This window comes from Equus przewalskii, chromosome 13 (assembly GCF_037783145.1).
Source record: "Equus przewalskii isolate Varuska chromosome 13, EquPr2, whole genome shotgun sequence".
In the NCBI taxonomy this organism is placed as follows: domain Eukaryota; kingdom Metazoa; phylum Chordata; class Mammalia; order Perissodactyla; family Equidae; genus Equus; species Equus przewalskii.
Window position 1 is genome coordinate 22946969 of NC_091843.1, and position 19653 is coordinate 22966621.

The 19653-nt window shown below is 42.3% G+C and overlaps 2 protein-coding genes across 11 annotated transcripts in view; one reads left to right on the forward strand and one right to left on the reverse strand.

The window, feature by feature from the left end:
* Positions 1 to 862: 862 nt before the first annotated feature.
* On the reverse strand, positions 863 to 15442 carry CNOT8 (CCR4-NOT transcription complex subunit 8). Of its 6 annotated transcripts, none has more exons than XM_070569149.1 (7): positions 15298 to 15442; positions 8858 to 9041; positions 7662 to 7855; positions 5868 to 6029; positions 4850 to 4994; positions 4052 to 4162; positions 863 to 2394 (listed from the first exon to the last, which is right to left on the reverse strand). In XM_070569149.1, exons 2-7 carry the CDS (start codon positions 8972 to 8974, stop codon positions 2245 to 2247), a joined length of 879 nt encoding a protein of 292 aa, XP_070425250.1. In that variant the 5' UTR covers positions 8975 to 9041; positions 15298 to 15442; the 3' UTR covers positions 863 to 2244. The 6 variants fall into 6 exon arrangements, with proteins under 6 accessions (XP_070425250.1, XP_008520615.1, XP_008520616.1 ...); XM_008522393.2 differs by lacking the exon at positions 15298 to 15442 and adding an exon at positions 14800 to 15093; XM_008522394.2 differs by lacking the exon at positions 15298 to 15442 and adding an exon at positions 14788 to 14929.
* FAXDC2 (fatty acid hydroxylase domain containing 2) overlaps positions 14942 to 19653 on the forward strand; it is a 42708-nt gene continuing 37996 nt past the window's right edge. For 2 of the 5 annotated variants that reach the window (XM_070569145.1, XM_070569147.1), the window contains exons 1-2: positions 15721 to 15888; positions 18721 to 18791. The gene's annotated coding sequence lies outside the window, so the exon portion shown is untranslated. Of the gene's footprint in view, positions 15889 to 18720; positions 18792 to 19653 lie in introns of all 5 variants that reach the window. The other 3 variants (XM_070569148.1, XM_008522388.2, XM_070569146.1) reach the window with 3 other exon arrangements.

A 19653-nucleotide genomic window follows, 5' to 3' on the forward strand; every position in this document is an offset into this window, starting at 1 on the left:
TCTGTCCTCAATTGTGGCACAGATAAATGCCCTATTTTAACTCATTTTTGGAAAGACATCTGTGTAGAGCTGAGTCACCAGCATGCCGAAGCATCTTGGTTGAGAACCCCTGAACTACGCTGCTTTTACCACAAATCTTACAGTGATAATTATCTCTCTTCCTACATGTGAACATCCCCCTCAACATCCTAGATCTGCTCCTGTATCTGACTTCTTACAACCCCATGTTTTTGTGCCAATAGAAAGGATTAGAGGGGCTGGCCCAGTGGCACAGCAGTTAAATGCGCACCTTCCACTTCAGTGGCCCAGGGTTCACCAGGTTCGGATCCTGGGTGTGGACATGACACTGCTTGGTAAGCCATGCTGTGGTAGGTGTCCCACATATAAAGTAGAGGAAGATGGGCACAGATCTTAGCTCAGGGCCAGTCTTCCTCAGCAAAAAAAAAAAAGGATTGGCAGCAGATGTTAGCTCAGGGCTAATCTTCCTCAAAAAAATATAAAAGGATTGGAAACAAAGTCCTGAGCCAAGTCTAGGATATCAGTTCAATTTGTCTAGAAGAATTCCACTAACTAACAGGCTAATGTACCATATATAATGGAGTGGCCCCAGGAGATATAATCAAAACTGATTTCCTATAAGGCCTGACAATCAGCGGGGAGTAAAAGCAAAGAAACAACTCCACTTACATAGTTGTTCATTAAAAGCTTCCTACAGAGTGAGACATTTTGTATGCAAGCCAACTTGGTGGAAAATGGAGGCAAGAGTTTAGAGAAAAACAAGATGCTTCCATGTCACAGACGGCAAACAGCAATCTTCTAGAGCTAGTTAAGTGATCAATAGCTAGGAAAGACTAAACCTTCATGCCAGTAGTTAAAAAGAAATCTTTATTTTACAAAATTAAAAACATAAATATTATTTACAAGCATTTTAAATACCAGCTTATAATACTTGACATTTTTTAATGATTTTAAAGTGAGTTTTCCATAAGCTTTTAAAATGCAAGGCTATTCATCCACTTCAGTGAGTTACCAGTTTCATTTCCACTATTCCAAAGGGGTTTTTGGTTTTTTTGAAATCATCCACATTATATTCATTCAAAAAAAGGAAAAGGTGTATTTTTTAAATGACTAGTTAAAAAAAACAAAAAAGGAATCATAGTCCTGAGCTTCCTACCCTAGTTGTGGGATATTACTACAAGAAAACTCTATAAACCAAATTCCTTCCTGCCCTGTTTACATGTAACCACTATAACTTTTTAAAGACATTCCTGGAACTCACACTAATCCATCTCCCTAACTTCTCCGCAAGTTTGCTGAAAGGAAAAGCAGGGAAAACAGGGAAGAGAGGTGGGAAAATACAGATGACCATCTGAAAACACAACAGACTTAGGATCCAAAAATCTGATTTTACTAATTTCCTTCAGGATCAAATCCAGGATATTTTATTATATGAAAACTTAAAATGATTTCAAATGACGCACATGTGACAGCAAATCTCAGCAGCACAACGGAACACAGACTTAAAGATATTTAAATGTTTAACTTAATAGCCATTCTGGAGTTCCTCGTGAATGAAGGGAAGACAGATCAGTATTTTGTTTCTAAGGAAAATTTTCATTATCTGGTCTTCAAATTTCAGCACTGAGTAATTCATTTCCATATAACAGTACATAAAGAAAGACTAACAAAGTGTGAGGAAAGCAAATGCCCTCAAGAAAGGTCAGGAAAAGGCAAGGAAGGGAGGGAAAGACTCAACATCTATAAGCCACTTCACACAAACACCATTTTGTTCCACTTTCCCTGGAAGCCCTCAGCTCGGCTGAGAATCATAGCAAGAAGTCTTCATCCTCAGAGATTACCAAAAAATTTAAAAGAAAAAGAATGACAACAGGTAAGAGTTATATACATTTTACTAGTTTGTTTCTCACTGGTCCTGGATATTTAAAAAGATGTCAAATGCGCCCTGGATGCTGGTGGCAGGAAGGAGGCAACTGGAGAGGAGAGGCTTGGGGATGAGGAATAGGGAAGACTTGTTTACAAATTCAGAGCAAACTCCCCTCTTCTGGATCTAAAATAAAGACATCTTTTGTCTTCAGTAAAACAAAAGTCTTTCTGCTCAATGCAGATGGTAGGTACAGTTTGCTCAAAAGAAGCGTTTTCTCTTGGGGAGGAAGATAAATATACACAGTCAGCACAATAAGCACCACTCTGGGATCGGGCCCATCCCACAGAGCCTTGTCGCCATCACTGCTGCATGTTGTTGATGATCGCCAGGATGCTCATCTTCTCCTGGGCAGAGTCCACATCCTCATTCTGCTTCTGAGCCACTCCTGTTCCTAGGCCATAGAGCCGCCCACAGTACTTGGCATCATCAATACTGTCCTCAAAAAACAACTGCAGAATAGGACAGAGAGCCCAGGGTGAGAATCGCGTCCAGTCATGCCAAGTCTCAACACCACCACATCAGCACCTACCAGATCTCACAAAGCTCTGAGAATCTAGCCAACTAGAAACTAACTCCATAAAGAAAGGTCCAAACCGTTCTTATACAGTCTTTTCATGCTCCTTTCTCTAAATATAGGCTCCCTTTTCTGAACAGACTTCTACTTTGCATGAGTTCTTTTGCTGCCAGGATCCCTGTGCTGCTGCTCCTGCTGCTTATACAACTGCTCTCACCTCTTCCCTTCTCTTTAATAAGCAGTACAAAGAGCTTGGGCTCTAGACTCAGACTGGCTCACTGAGTGACCTGAGGAAAGTCACTTCAACTCTCCTCAAGCCATGGTTCCCTATGTATAAAATGGAGCAGTAATAGGTTATTATGAGTGAGACAATGGACATTAAGCACTTAGAGCAGGGTATCTCAACCCTGGGCACGACTGGGAAGAATAATTCTTTGCTGGGGAGGTGGGGGGTTGTCCAGTGTATTGTGGTACTCTGGGATGTTTAATAGCATCCCTGGCCAGTAGCACAACCCCGCTTCTCCCAGGTTGTGACAACCAATAATGTCTGCAGACACTGCCAAAAGTACCTCTGGGGGCAAAATCAGGAAACAGGATGCCAGCAGCTTTGTTGTTCTTTCTCAAGATTGCTTTGCCTATTCAGGGTCTTTTGTGGTTTCATAGACATTTTAGGATTGTCTGTTCTACTTCTGTGAAAAATGCCATTGGAATTTTGATAGGGATTTCACTGAATCTACAGATTGCTTTGGGGAACATGGACACTTTAACAATATTAATTCTTCCAATCCATGAGCACAGAATATTTTCCCATTTATTTGTGTCTTCTTCCATTTCTTTCATCCCTGTCATATACTTTTCAGTGTATAGGTCTTTTATCTCCTTGGTTAACTTTATCCCTAGGTATTTTATTCTTTTTGATGCAATTGTAAATGGGATTTTCTCAATTTCTCTTTTTCATGGTTTGTTATTAGTATATAGAAACACATCAGAGTTTTGTGTATTGATTTTGTATCCTGCCACTTTACTGAATTCATTTATTAATTCTAAGTTTCTAGTGGATTCTTTTGGGTTTTCCATATATAATATCATATCACCTGCAAATAGTGAGTTTTACTTCCTGCTTTCTGATTTGGATGCCTTTTCTTTTTCTTGCCTAATTGCTGTGGCTAGGACTTCTGATATTGTGTTGAATAGAAGTGGTCAGAGTGGGAATCTCTGTCTTGTTGCTGAGCTTACAGGAAAAGCTTTCAGCTTTTCACCTTTGAGTATATTAGCTGAGGAATATTTGATAATTAGCAGGACTTAGCATAAAATAACTGGGTGATCTAACAAATGTGTTCATATTATAGAAATCAGAAGAAAAGCAAATAATTGCAAGGATTAGAGCTGCTAGGAACACCAAGTACACTTATAGACTTGCACATGCCTCCATTTTGGAATGCTTCTTTGTCTCTCAAACTACATTAATATATTGAACATCATAACAAACAAACAAAACCAAGTGCTTTCAAGGTGGTCAACAACTTTCAACAGAAACTGTAAATTTTCAACAACCCTCAGCCTACAAAGATCACCCACCTCCTTAGCCCTACCTCTTTCATCCTGAAGAATGCCATTCCCGTCAGCAGTGAGTCTGAGCCTGCCTGGTGCTGCCTTCCAATTCTCTGCAAATCCAACTGATCAGCAACTTCCTGAAGACCTCCCTGAAGACGTAAGAAAAACAAAGATAACATTACAAACCCAACACTTCTCTACTGGACTCAACTCAATCCATTCTTGAGTCTACTTTTGGTGACGAGAAATGGGAACAGGTCAGTTATTTAACAGGCCTTATCCCAGCAGTATCCTCCTCTTAGCCTTCCAAATGATACACTGTTATATTCCACTTTTCACTCCTTTCTTTTCTTTATCATTCATTTTGTCAGATCCCTGCCGGTTAAAGTCCTAACTGCTGTAAAACAAGGTTGAGGAAATAAGAAATGCCAATCCAATTCTAAACAGCAAACCTCTTATGTCAACAGTTGAATAGGGTGGTGAGTTCTTAAACTGTCTAGGATGAAGAACCCCTCTGAGAGTCTGGTACACTACAGACCCCATCCCTAACAAATTGTACATACACCTCATGTTGTCAACTGGGGTTCATGGGCCCTAAGTGAAGAATGCCTGACTTAAGATGAGAGAAGCAGAGGGTTCCCTTCATGCCAAGTTTAAAGACAGTTACCACACAAATCCCTGTGCCAATGAGCCCCATATATACTTTGTCTAACAGAATGTTGGCACCTAGCAGGCACTCAAGAACACATCCTGAAAAAACAGCAATAAAGCAAAATAACAAGTCTGCTTTTTTCTCTTTTTTTCTTGTTACTAATATTAAAAAAAATGTTGTGTACCTTAAGATTTTTGCAACTCTTCATCAGGTATTTCACATCATAAATGGATGGGAAGAAAAGGTTCAGAATATGAAAGAATTCATGCTCCTCTTCTGGCAAACGAGAATCTGTAAGTAACTTTACCATGTAGCCAAAATCATAGCCACTACAAGAGAGAATGAGGGGCACTGGGGTAAAAAAGCAGCAGCTATCAGGCCCCAGCGTTCAACCACATTATTTCTCAAAGCCTATGATGCTACCTTGTGTTAGGAACTTTTAGTCTTCCAAAGTCGTTTATCCTACTGAAATCTGAATTTTCCATTAAATAACAACATAACAGACCAATGTGGAAGATATATAAGAGAGCCCAAAGGTTTATAAATGTCAGTTTTATTCATCAAAAGTTCAAAAGTACTGAAAAGGTAAAATAACATCTCCTAAGGTAAATCTGGCTTTCAAGTACCTGGGGAACACCAGGCCAGTTATTTAAAAGACAAGAAAAAGGGGCCGGCCCCATGGCCGAGTGGTTAAGTTCATGCACTCCACTTCAGCAGCCCAGGGTTTCACTGGTTCAGATCCTGGGCATGGACATGGCACTATTCATCAGGCCATGCTGAGGCAGCGTCCCACATAGCACAACCAGAAGGACCTACATACAACTAGAATATACAACCATGTACTGGGGGGCTTTGGAGAGAAGAAGGAGGAAAAAAAAGCTTGCAACAGATGTTAGTGCAGGTGCCAATCTTTAAAAAAAAAGGCAAGAAAAAGACAACCATGTGCTTCAATCCTCCCCATCTTCCATCCTTTCACTTGGAATATACCCGTGGACAGCCACATGCTAGAGCCCAATACTGGGTGAACCAAACCACTATGAGCCCCGAAGTGTTTTTTAAAAAACTGAAACACAATCAAGAGTTACCAATTCAACTTCCTAACTGCTACTGACCAAGAAAAGGGAGCCAATAGGACTGCAAAAATAACACAAGAATCTCTCTTGTTCCCAAAGCAAGAGAGGTACACATTCTCTGGGACTGACCTGTGAAACGAAAGCCATTTGACGTTGTCACAGAGAACTACCCCTGATGTCATAAGCAGCTCTGCAAAGTGCAATGTGTCGATCCCTTCCTCTTCATGCTTCTGAAATTGCAGTCCTGAGTTAGCAAGGAGATCTATGGAATCCTGGGAGTACATGTCCTCTCTAAAAAAGAAGGCATTCACTTCTTAGCTGGTGGTGGAGAATGTAACAGAAGTAATGGGCAACAATATTACCATCACCTTATAACTATAGAACAAGTATTCTTAAAATGCTTCATAATTTAAGAATAGACCAATTCATTCTTTCCAGTATTCCACCAAGCATACAAAGTATATAATCTTATCTCTATGACAGACAGAAAAATGGGATTTTCCCTCACAAAAAAAATTTCCTAATTATAAGATTGACATTTTCTCATTGTTTAAAGAAAAAAGGAATCAACCAATCCAAAAATATTTAAAATAGCAGAAAATGAAAAAAAATTCATTTTCTTATACTGCTACTACACAGAAATAATAACTGTTAACAACTCGGTTTATATATCCTTGCAGACTATCTTCTCTACCAACACATATACACCTCCATCCCTACATCTATATTTCATAGACCATCTTTCAAAATCAATAACGATAGATAGACCACATCCTTTTGAACTCTGGCATAATCTTCCACTGTAAAGACAGATCCATTAATTTAAACACAGAAATATTTATAATACCACATAACCCAAAATAGGGAAATAACTAACTCCTTTTTTTTCCATTTTAAACAGCCTTAGATACAATTAACATACTAAACAATTCACACATTTAAAGTATATAGCTTTTAGTATATTCACAGAGTTGTAACCACCACCACAATCGATTATAAATTATTTCATCGCCTCAAAAAGAAACCCATACCCATTAAGCAATCATTCCCCATTACTCCGTAACTTCTCCTCCCCCTGCTCTATAGATCTGCTTATTTTAGACATTCCATATAAATAGAATCAAACAGTATGGGGCCTTTTGTGTCTGGCTTCTTTCCCTTAGCATAATGTTTTCAAAACTCATCCATGTATAGCATAATCAGTAATTCATTCCTTTTTATTGCCCAATAACACTCCAGTCCACGGCTCTACCACATTTAATTTATCCATTTGTCAGTTCTTGAACATTTGGGTTGGTTCTACTTTGAGGCCTTTACAAATAATGCTGCCATGAACATTCACGAACAATTTTTCGCATGGATGTCTGTTTTTATTTCTCTTGGGTATGAGCCTAGGAGAGGAGCTGCTGGTTCACATGGTGCGTTTAAGCTTTTGAGGAATTGCCAAACTGTTTTCCAAAGACGTTGCATGATTTTACATTTCCAATAGAATTTACGAGGGCTCTAATTTCTCCACATCCTTGCCAACATTTGTTATATTATATCTTTTTGATTACAGCCACCTACTGGGTGTGAAGTAGTACCTCACTGTGGTTTTGATTTGCATCTCCCTAATGACATGATGGTGAGCATCTGTTCACAGGCTTATTAGCCATTTATGTATCTTCTTTGGAAAAATGTCTATTCAGATCTTTTGCCCAATTTTGACTGGATTGTCTTTTTATTGTTGACTTGTAAGAGTTCTTTAAGAGGGACTTCATTTTCTGAGATTCCTTATCCCATCCTCTGCTTCACTGCTCCATCCACCCCTTACCTGAATTCAGTGGAAACAAAACTCGAAATTAATAAAATCAGCTAGAAATCACAGTCTGCATAAATGAAGCAGATCTAAGAAGAACACTGAGAAGTGTCTCAGACACTTACGTAAGGTTGAATTTGAAGTTGAACTGCCAAGTGTTGATTCCAGAAGGATATTCTCCCTTCTCATTCGTGAATGTAAGGCCCAGTTGGATAATTTTTAAAAGGTCAACATTGCACCGTAAAAGCTGATACTGGTAATCTATGGAACTACGAAATTCACCAATTGGTCGCACCACAACACCTGGAAATTCTGTGTCCTGGAAAGGGAAAAAGTTTCCCATCAAAGGTTTCACAAAACAGTGGATAGCGAATTGATCATTCATAAATAAAATTTTTACCTCAATTTATAAAAGTATGTGACAAGCCTCAGGCCTGAGCACAAAAGTCTATCTTAAAATACTGATCTTGTGGACATCTACAGGAGCACTAAAATCATGAAGCTTTGCACAACTTGGAGATCCTAAGCAGGATGTAAATAGAAGTAGCTGATGAACTGTAGGTAGATACAGTCAATTAAGAACATTCTAAGTTGAGAATAATATATGAATAAAAATACAAACAGAGGGAAGTGAAACACCCATTCAAAAAACCCAATAAATAGCCATGTTTAGCTTGAGTAAAAAGACTGGAACAAGATCATAGAGAGTACTAAATACAAGCTAAAGACTTAATCGCATAATCTCTACAGGAGGAGTCACAAACTCCAGGCAGTTCATGTAAAAGAGTAAAGCAGACCGGGTATGAAAACGGTTACGAGTAATGGGCGCTGGAGCAAACTAGAACCAAAACTAGAGCAACGAGAACTAAAAGAGGCCCTTGCTGTGCACCTCCCTCGAGCCACTCCATGTCGGGCAGGAACGTGGACCCTGTATTGCCAGATCTTCCTCTTCTTTCCAGAGATGCCAGAAATCTGGAATTTAAGTGAGGTCTTTTGATTTTTAAATGCTGGCAACTCATTTTAAAAAACTGTTTTAAACACTGCCCAGTCCACCATATCTGTGGGACAGATGTGCCCTATGGGCTGACAGAACTTCTGCTTTAAAAGCTTTCAAACACAGAGTAACGTTACAAAAAAACCTAAGATACCAGAAGTTACATCCTTCTCGGACACACTCGCTACCTTGATGTTTCATAAAAGCAACACAATTTTCCATGTTTAATTTACCCTGGCTTTGGTGTAATCATGTCTTTCAAAATCTCACATTAAATATTCCCTAAGTCCATACAGAAGGTGACTCAAACAGAGCCGAGCGCTTTACCATGGCAATGTAACTGTAACTGAGCACAATCTCTCGGATCTTCCTCATCTCTTCTTCCAGATTGCTGGCCCAGACTTCACAGATAACCTGGCTATTCTCCACCAGTGCTGCAGGCATCCTGAAGAAACTTTCGAAGTCGCTTTCAGTTGACTACGTTCAAGGGCAAGCCAATGGCTGATATGATCTAGAGGCAAAAACACATGTGAAATCACATAAATTTACACCCTGGCATAAGATGTCAACAAAACAATATTTTACCATCACTTTACCAGTTTAAGCTAAAACATTAAGACTATTATATTTATCCTCCATTTTAGATGATGGGGAAACCAGCTTTTGTCAAGCCATACAGACACACACACTCTCTCTCTCTCACAGTTTTTTAACATGAAGAAACTGAAATTACTTGAGAAACCTGAAGAATCTTTTGTCCAGGCTGCCCTCTAGGCACAGAAGTAAAACCACTACCCTAAATCATTTTCAGCCCTCTCCAGACTACCTACAAACTAAAGGAGTCCCTGTGACCACAAACATGCCCTTTTCTCTGCCTTTCACATCACTGTGCACAGACACCAAATGACAGAAACATTTCTAAGGTAACCACTTTAGCCAGTTTAAATGTATCTGAGATCTCTGAAAGCCTGAAAGAATGTGTATGAATGTGGGCATGGGATTCCTCCCTTTAACCCCCAAAAAAGGAAATTCTTTTTATCCCCCAAATCCAAAAGTCAAATACAACTAGAAGGAAATAACTAACTTAACATAGGGCCTCTTTAGATTTGTGCAGATAGATCCAGAAGTGAGGAATTTAAGTGGTAAAAACTAATCCCACTTGCCAATTTCAACCTTTAATAACCACAGCGAAAATCTGGATTTGAGTTATTAATGTCTACATTTAAACACATAATATTGTAAAGAAACCAAGCAGCAATTCAACAATAAAGATAAAGAAGATGGCAGGGATAAGAAATTCAACCAAAAACAGAATGACTCATGGTGTGTATTCTGGGAGAAAACCGGGGAGGGGACAGTATTCTGCAAGATAAAACTCAACATGGTTCAGTCTCAGAGTAACGCTGTTATCACAGCACACTCAACATGAGATGCTTAGTTATAAAAGGAACTTATCATAAAGGCATTTATTTAAAAGGCAACCCCACCACATGGATCCTCAACACAACCTAAGAGTGGGCTCCAGTGTATAGATCCAGGGGGAAATTCCTGGAAACGGTAAAATGAACGAGTGATTTCCAAAGGAGACAGCAAGGAAAATCTTTGCTTTCTACTTTCAAGATAGGCAGGTGCAACAATAAGAATCTGGAACAGAAAACTGGTATTCTCAAGTGTCATCATTTCTCTGAGAAGCTAATCTGTTGGTTTGTCAGCAATGCTTGAAGATTCCATTTATTCAAGACACCCTACACTTCAACAGATGTTTCTCTGAAATTATAGCAGACTTACTACAATTACTGTGAAACTTAAGGAGACTGTGGTATCTTCCTAACAAATATGGGTGGACACCTCTTAAAGGCAGAATCCATTTCTTTTCATTTTCGTTCTGTACACAATGGGCATGAATTAAAGGCTTGCAAATGAACAAATAAAAGTCATCAGAAATGGGCAGAAGTTCAGACTGAATGTGAAGTAAATTCCACTCTGACCATAAGTAAGAAAATGTTAGGACTCAGAATTTTAGATTCTAAACCATGCTTAAGGTTTTCCCCTGCAAAAGGGCTTAAAACCATTTCTATGTACATTAATGTTAAACAGGTGCCGCCTCACTTCCTTATTTCCCTAACTGAAACAACGCACTTCCTTTCTGGTGTCCTTTCAAACACAACTACAAACTACTTTAAGGGAAGTGGGTATCACTCATGGAGATGGAGACATTTCCATAAAAGCAAAACCAACAAAGGAGACACAAGGAAAAAATGCCTTTGGCCTCCAAGCAGCAAAAACAGGTTAAAAAGAGGACAATTAGGTATTTACACTAAACCCTCAGAACCAGGCTCCTCAGCTAAGAAGCTCTTAAGTTGTATCAAAAAAACTCAGGAGGGGCTGCCCAGTGGCACAGCGGTCAAGTGCGCGCGTTCGGATCCCGGGTGTGGACATGGCACCACTTGTCCAGCCATACTGTGGCAGGCGTCCCACATATAAAGTAGAGGAAGATGGGCACAGATGTTAGCTCAGGGCCAGGCTTCCTCAGCAAAAAAGAGGAGGATTGGCAGCAGTTAGCTCACAGCTAATCTTCCTCACAAAAAAAAAATGACAAAAAACTCAGGAAACAAACTGAAGAGGCTCCCTCTGGTCAAAGGAAAAACAATATGAACATCATTATGGATAATTGCTACAATGTATTAAAACTTCTCAGATAGGTTTAAATCCATGAGTTCATAATGAACTAGGAAAATAAACTTAACTGGCACCACTGGAGAATGCTAGCAAATCAACTTATTTTTTAAAATACTTATCTTGTCTTTCCTATATAAACTGTACCTTGAAGTAACCAAATGGCTGAGGGAAGAGTTGCTCTTTATAGAAGTAATACAACTCAAAGATGAATACAGAATGACAGAATATCACCATTTTGCAACTCCTAATGACTTTACAGATTTGGGCACTAATCTATAACGGCATTTATATGGAGTATCCAGAAAAGGCAAATTTATAAAGACAGAAAGTACACTACAAAGGTGCGATGGGGATTAAGTGTAAATGGGCATGAGCTATCTTAGCAAGGTGATGAAAATGTTCCCAAACTCAATTACAGTGACAACTGAACTCAGTAAATTTGCTAAGAATCATTGAATTCTACATTAAAAAGGGTGAGTTTTGGGGCCAGCCCAGTGCTGTAGTGGTTAAGTTCACGTGCTCCACTTCAGCATCCCAGGGTTCACGGGTTTGGATCCTGGGCACAGACCTACACACTGCTCATCAGTCATGCTGTGGCAGCATCCCACATACAAAATAGCACAGACGTTAGCTAAGGGACAATCTTCCTCAAGCAAAAGAAAAGAGGAAGATTGGCAACAGATGTTAGCTCAGGGCCAATCTTCCTCTCAAAAAGAAAATAAAAAGCTGAGTTTTATAGTACATAAATTATACCTCAGTAAAGTTGTTAAAATAATCACAATGGCTATTACCACAAAAAGAGACATGTAGGTATTACCTGCCTCTTGACAGAACACATCACCACTATGAAACAGTCTTGTTAAAAAACTTAACTTGAATCTGACCATGCCTCTAGATTTAACTAACAATGTACAATAAGTAAAGAGGACAGAAGAACATGTTAAATGACATCACAGAAATGCAATCAGCAAAATCTAGAAACTACTGTGGGAAACTACAGAACCCAACTTCTTCAACAAACAAGTTACAAGAAATAAGAGACTCTCAGGAGACATCATAACCAATCAAAATGCATAGACCTTAGTTAGACCATAGTTGGATCCTGCTTTAAACAGTTAGAAAAAAAAGAACTACGACATTTTTGAGACAAGTAGAAGCCTGAACAATGACTAGCTGGTTTTAGGTTTCTGTTTTGTTTTTTTGTGTTTTTCTTGGTATTATATTGAGTTATGGGTTTTCAAAGAGACTCCTTATCTTTTAGAGATAATGCAAAATATTTATAGGTAATATGATATGAAATGCAGGGTTTTGCTTTAAAAGTAGACAAAACTCTTCACAACTTTATACAGTGTTATCTTCCTCCACATTTTACAGATAAGAAAACTGAAATTCAGAGACACTAATTTAAAAAGGCAGTATCATGACTTCCATTTTCAAGAGAATTTTTTTACAAGCTAACCACTGTATACATATTTGACAAATGGGGGATGCAAAAGCAGACCATAGGTAAAAATATGTAAGACGTTCTTGCACCAAACCCTTATCTAGGAAAATTGTAAGGAAATAAACAATAGCTTGCAAGCCACTAAATGTAGTGCCACCCAAAAACTAAAGAGGAAACACATATTATGCACATTTAATGTACCATAAATTACTGGATATGCTAACCAAAAAAGAGAGAGAAATGATAATAAGAATAATGCTGGCAATTCTGCCTGCCACTTTCCACTCAGTGAACACATGCTCCAGAACGAGCCTTAGTTGGGAACCAAAAACATACTGTTCCGCTTGGCTAGTCTTCCTCCTTTTCAGCCTCTCAGTGCCAGCATCTCACAGTGCACCTCACTGTGCAGAATGACTCGACTCTATTCGAATACGTTTATTTCTTCAACACAGCCCCTAAAGGTAACCAATTACTCTATCTGGGTTACAACCAAAGAAACAGTAATAAGTTTCAAAGCTGGAGGAAAAACTGCTGGATTTACTGAGAAAGAGATGGGCCATCCTCAACCTTCCGCCTTCCACCTAAGGAATGTTTAAGAATAACTTTGATCACATGCAATGTGTGCCTCACCGGCGGACTTTAAAACGACTCCACATGAGCTACTCCACACCATGAGACCCTGACTCCCATAGAAGCTACTCCACTCCATACGAAACCAAAACACAAGCACTAACCGACACTTCTTGTCTCTTAGTAGAACTAAACTGTGCAAGAAGGAGAGGTCGGTCTCTCTCTCTCTCATACACACACACACCCGCCCGTACGAACTACTGAGGTCCCTGCCCCGTGCTGATCTGTAGTACAATCTGTTCAGATCGCTCCTGATGACCTATAAACTTCCTCAAAACAAAGCTCCTGATTTACCCAGGAAAGCTCTGAAGAGCAACTAATGCTAAAACCACTCGAAAGCGCTCTCTGCAAGCAATCCAGGGTACCAGGCCCGGCATGGGAAAAGAATGTTTTGTTTTTCTGGGTTTGCTTTGGGCAAGGCTAAGTGTGCAAGGACACAATAAACACCACTTCCCCATTCTAGAGGACTGAACAAAGGCTTTGCTGCGCATGGAAATCACGAAAAAGGAAGCAGCAGCACGTTAGAAGAAACGGCAGCAGCTTGAAAGGCCCGCCCCTCTCTACAGAGCCGCGGGGGCCGCCGCGGCGCTCCTCCCCTCCCCCCCAAAACACAGCGTCCGAAGACAGTCAGTTCAGCCAGTTCTTAAAGCCACCCACACGGCCCAGCCTTGTGAGTTGGCTCCTCCAGAGCAACGGTGTTGTTTATAAAGCCACAGAACAGCAAGGAAAAGTTGTGGGGCCAAAAGAACCAAGAAGGAGGGGGAGGCCCACAAGGTTCCAAACTCAGGTCCTCTCCCTTACAGTCTCCCGTCATCACTCTGTTCCCGTTCTGGATCACCCTCCCACTTCAAACCACACTCACTCCCCGCCTCCTCCTAACCACCCTTCTTTCTTTCTTTCTTTGTAAAGCAAAGATATTAAAATATCAGGTCTCAGGGCCAGACAGACGTAAGTTCCAAGTCAAGCCACCGACTAGCTGTGTGGCTTTACATAAGTTACTTAACTTGTCTCGGACCTCAGTTTTCCTATCCTGAAAAGTGGGTTTAATAACAGTATACACTTCGGAGGATTGCCGAGGAGATCGAAGAGAATGCAGCATATAAGGTGCTTTGTAAAGCCCTGGCACATATCACTAGATTATTATTATCGAGTGGCGCTGGTTTGTACTACTCGATGGGCCTCTTTCTCTTCCCACACACCCTGCCCCTCACGCACGCTCCCACTCCCCTTCCTCCCACAGGCCCCGATGGCCTCCCACACTCTCCCAGCTCCCGCTCCTCTCTCTGCTAAGCGCGAGCCCGCTTACCGTGACCAGCAGGGCCCGCGAACCGCGGGCGTGCGGGCTGGCGGGCGAACTCCCCAGCAGCGGCAGCAGCGGCCCCTGACCCAGCGCCCCCCTCCCTCTGCCCCGGATCTGCTCCTAGCACCAAGCGGGCCCAACGAGATGGGTGCCCTCGTGCCCAGAGCGGCCTTACGCACAGCCCACCAAACAATCTGGCCCTACCTCTCTACCCACCCGATCCGCCCAGCTCGCCGGCTCCCTTCGCGTCACTCCAGACGCGCGCGCGCGCCTGATCACGCCCGCTCCTCCCCTTCTGCGCGCCCCGGCGATTCCGTGCGTGTTCTCCCGGCAGTTGAGCTGGCGGGAGCAAGTGCGCAGGCGCAAAGCCAAGCGAAAACGGCGGGGCGGGGCGGCCTCGGAGGACGCCTGCGGAACACTGCCCCTCCTAGGCTTTCGCGCGATTAGTTGCGCTGGCTCAGTTCAACCAAGATCTCCACCCTTCCATTTCGGTCCTCCTTCCGCGCGCCCGGGGAAGGGGCGTGGTCTACAGCTAGTCCCCCTCGGGATGGGCGTGGCCCGTCTATCCGAATCTGCCAAATTACAACGCTCTGTCCTCCCTACTTGGAAGGACCGTTAAAATCGTTGGCAGGAGCGGACTTAGAGGGAGGTTGGTGGGGGGAGATCCTGACCCCTTCCTTCTATACTAATGCGGCCCCTGGAGCCCTCACTTACAAGACATCTACCTTGCGACTTCCTTTCTGGCAAGTAATTAGTTGGGGGTGGGGCAGCACCCCACACGGAGTGTGGGTAATGTCCGCCAAGGCCCGCCTCGCTCCTCCCAGAGCCGGGCGAGCAGCGTTCCCATAGCAACCGGCCCGCCCGGGCCCGCTCGAGTTACAAAGAAGACGCGGCCTCCCGCGGGGGCAGCGCCGGGCCGGCGCAGGCGGAGCTGCCGGACCCGGCGGACTCTAAGCCAGCTAGCCAGATTTTCGTTGCTAGAGCGCTGGGGCCCAGGCCTAGCCTAGGAGGTCCCTGAGTCCCCCACCCGCCCCTTAATTCTCTGTGAATCCTGTTTGGAAAGAGGGCTCTTTGCCAACGCCTGTCCTTGGCAGCGTTAGACCAGGCTCGGAGGCAGCGCTGCCTCGTGTTCCCCAAAAGTGGGAGAGAAGACAAAGCACTGCCTTCCTGCGCACGGCTGTCAGTTCCGGACCGCCCTCCGTCACTCCTGCAAGAGCCCCACCCTGTCCCTGAGAGAAGGAGCAGACGGCCCAAAGCATGCCTCTAGTCGTAGCCCTAGATGCTTTCACTTGAAGGGGGCTGTCGGTAAGTGTATAGCAAATTTACCCCCGTCACTAGGTCTTCCTACTAAACATTTCCGCCTAGGGGATTCTCCCAAATCCTTCTTTCATTTCCGTGGCTGCATGCAGAGCAGCCCTTCAGCGCCAATTTCAAACTGGATTCCCAAAAGCTATTGTCCAGGGAGGTGAACTCCCACTCCCAGCCCCTAGAGGTGAACTGCACTCCTCTTCTCCCCTCCAAAGGAGTGTCTGTCTCTTTATCTGTAACATAGGTGGTTGTGTTAATAAATGGAAAAAGCACCCCGCACTGAGGAAGATATATAAGTGTATTCAATAAATAGTTGTTCCTGGCCTGTCTCAGTTTGTTATCCTGAGATACTCAATGTTTGTTAGCTCGGCTGCAGACTCACCTCTTTCTGGTGAGCAGTATTGTGATGGAGAAGGCAGGGGAGACACTTCCCCAGCCCTCTATCCTATACGTTTCTAATATCCTTTCACCCACTTGTAATTAGATTCAGGAGAGGATAGCCCTGTCAGGAGCTAGTCACATAAAGAGCAGCCTCCACAATCCTTTCTTAGAATCTTTTTTTCCTGCAGTACGGGGCCTGGTGTGCACTGAAACAAACAGGAAACACGCCATCTCCATCCTTTCAACACCCGGCACCCACCCTTCCCTCTCCCTGCAGAACTGGGTATTCATTTCTCAGGTTATTGAAGATAAATGTAAAACAAATACACAGATGGCTTGTATTTCAGGAGGCATTGGAGTGTTTGTTGTAAACAATAGATTTTATGCTGCACCTATGCTATTGCAAAATGAGAACAATTGTGTAAATCACCGATTCCCAATGGAAAGGAGGCCTGAAATGAAAGAAAAGAGAGTTGGAGAAGAATATATTCACTAACATAATTTCACATTTGAAAAAAATACAATTATTTTTGAACTACCAACTATACAAAGTAAGACTTGAACATATCTTCTCAACTGGGAGGGTATAGGTTAAAAAAAATTGAGAAACCCTGGTTGTAAAATGAGTCTCCTTAAGAACCAGACAGAGTGATATCTTTGGCCAGCCAAGCCTTTCTGTTATTCCCAATTCTAAGTAAATCTCACAGGATGCATTCTTAAAGTATAATATATGTAGGAAGATAAAATCTAAAATATATATTTGGGTTTTGAATATTTTGAAAATGGACAAGAAGGTAAATGCCTCCAGGCATGTAGTACCACTATAAATCACCCTCTGAGCCCAAGTCTCAAAAACCCTTATATTCCTTAGAGTGCTGACACACCTAGATGCCTGTCACCTGATGAATTCCGTTGTTAAAGGGCCCTCCTCGAGCTTAGCCAAGACCTGTCATTTTTTGTAATGTTGTCTTTACTAGATTATATATTTAAGTTCAGCTGAAGAATGCATCCAGCTGGCTGTTTTCTTTGGTATAGTTGTGGTTAACTTCCTGCCTTTGAAGTGTGTTGTCCCTGCTTTTCCTACGCAATAGAAAAACCTTCTTCTGACTCAAAAATTATCAACAGATCATCAAACTTCCCCTAAATATGAAGCAAAGATCAAGTTTCATGACTAAGCATTTGAGTATTTTGATCTTTTGATTGCAACCTGAAAAATCTTCTGATTTCTGGGAAGATCAGAGATCAGAGTTTGTTTTTTCAGAATACAGAAATAGATATCAAATCTATTTTATTCTTATCTCGCTTGATTTTCCTTCTCCTTTAGAGAGTACTAAAGTAAAAAATTTCAAAATCTACTGATAATAATCATAGACCTTTAAATTTCCAAAGCTGAGAACATAAAGATGTTCTAACTAATACATTCCCCTAATTTCACAGAAAGCAATTAAATAATTTAAGGTCACCCAGCTCCTAGAGATAGGATCAGAATTTGAGTCTTTTATTTTTTGGGGGGGTAGGGGTGGGGGAAGATTAGCCCTGAGCTAACATCTGCTGCCAATCCTCCTCTTTTTGCTGAGGAATAATGGCCCTGAGCTAACATCTGTGCCCATCTTCCTCTATTTTTTCATGTGGGACGCCTGCCACAGCATGGCTTGATAAGCGTCCATAGGTCCACGCCTGGGATCCCTGGGCCACTGAAGCGCAGCATGCACTTAACTGCTGTGCCACTGGGTCAGCTCCTGGACTTGAGTCTTCTGATTCCCAGGCCAGTATGGGATTAGGGGTTCATCCAGTCAGTTTTTTTCATGGTCCATTTGCTATGGGCAGGACCCCATGTTGCCACTGGAGGATGCACTGGTAAATGAAACAGACGTGATTCCTGGCCTGGTGGAGCTTAACATTTGGTGACAGGGACTGACAATAAAGCAAGCAAACAAACATTCAAGTAAGAAATAAGAAGATAATGGGAAACTTTGATAGTTATCATGAAGGAAACTAACAGGGTAAAGTAACAGAGCATAACTGGATTGGGGGAAGATAGAGGAAATTACTTAGGGTCAAAGAAGGCCTCTCTGAGAAGGTGGCATTTAGGCAAAGATGAGAAGAGCAGGAAGGACTCAACCAAAGAGAGAGAGAGCGCCATGAGGAGTTGAGAGCAGTCAGTCTCAGGCAGAGGTTCAGGAATGAGTTTTGCATGTTCGAGGCAGTGAGAGGAGGCCAGGGCAGCTGCGGTGACCAAGAGGCTGAAAAGGAGGCAGAGGCAGATGAGCCGAGGTCTGGGAGGCGTTACAACTGCGCTCCTCCAAAGTGCATCAGGAAACCAGAGGATTTTACTCACAGGAATGACCTGATCCAGTTTATGTTTTGGGGGATTTTTTGCAGGGAAAGATTCGCCCTGAGCTAACATCTGTTGCCAATCTTCCTCTTTTTTTTTTTCCCTCCCCAAAGCCACAGCATGGCAACTGACAGACGGATGGTGTGGTTCCAAGACGGGGAAGCAAACCCAGGCCACTGAAGTGGTGAGCGCCAAACTTTAACCACTAGGCCATCAGGGCTGGCTCTGATTTATGTTCTTAAAGATTACTTTGATGTCTATGGACAGTAAAAGTAGTAAAGGCAGAGACATATTAATTTTCTTATTTGAGTCACACTAAATTTGGTAAGAAAAGAAAGCTAGCTTCTCCCAGGCATGGTAAATATGTTGTCTATGGAAATATTAGGCAACAACTTAGGTCATTTTACTAGGTGATTCTAATTGAGAATTAGTTGCCACTACATCCTTTCAATTATTGTTATTGTGAAACTCTTCAAGACTGCAGAGTATTCAGTACTTTACAGAGAAGAAAGTTGATCTTTGCCAATATAGAACTAGGCAAATAGAAATATAGGCCAATGGAGGCCAATGGCCAAGTGGTGCAGCGATTAAGTTTGCACGCTCTGCTTTGGTGGTCTGGGGTTCGCCGATTCAGATCCTGGGCGCAGACCTAGCACTGCTTATAATGCCATGCTGTGGCAGGCATCCCACATATAAAATAGAGGAAGATGGGCATGCATGTTAGATCAGGGCCAATCTTCCTCAGCAAAAAGAGGAGGATTGGCAGTGGATTTTAGCTCAGGGCTAATCTTCCTCAAAAAAAAAAAAAGAGGGGCCAGCCCTGTGGCACAGCAGTTAAGTGCACACATTCGGCTTCGGCGGCCTGGGGTTCGCTGGTTCAGATCCCGGGTGCAGACATGGCACCGCATGGCAAGCCATGCTTTGGTAGGCATCCCACATATAAAAAAAAAGGAGAGGAAGATGGTCACGGATGTTAGCTCAGGGCCAGTCTTCCTCAGAAAAAAGAAAGAAAGAAATATAGGCCAATGGAAAGAGAGCAGGTAAGC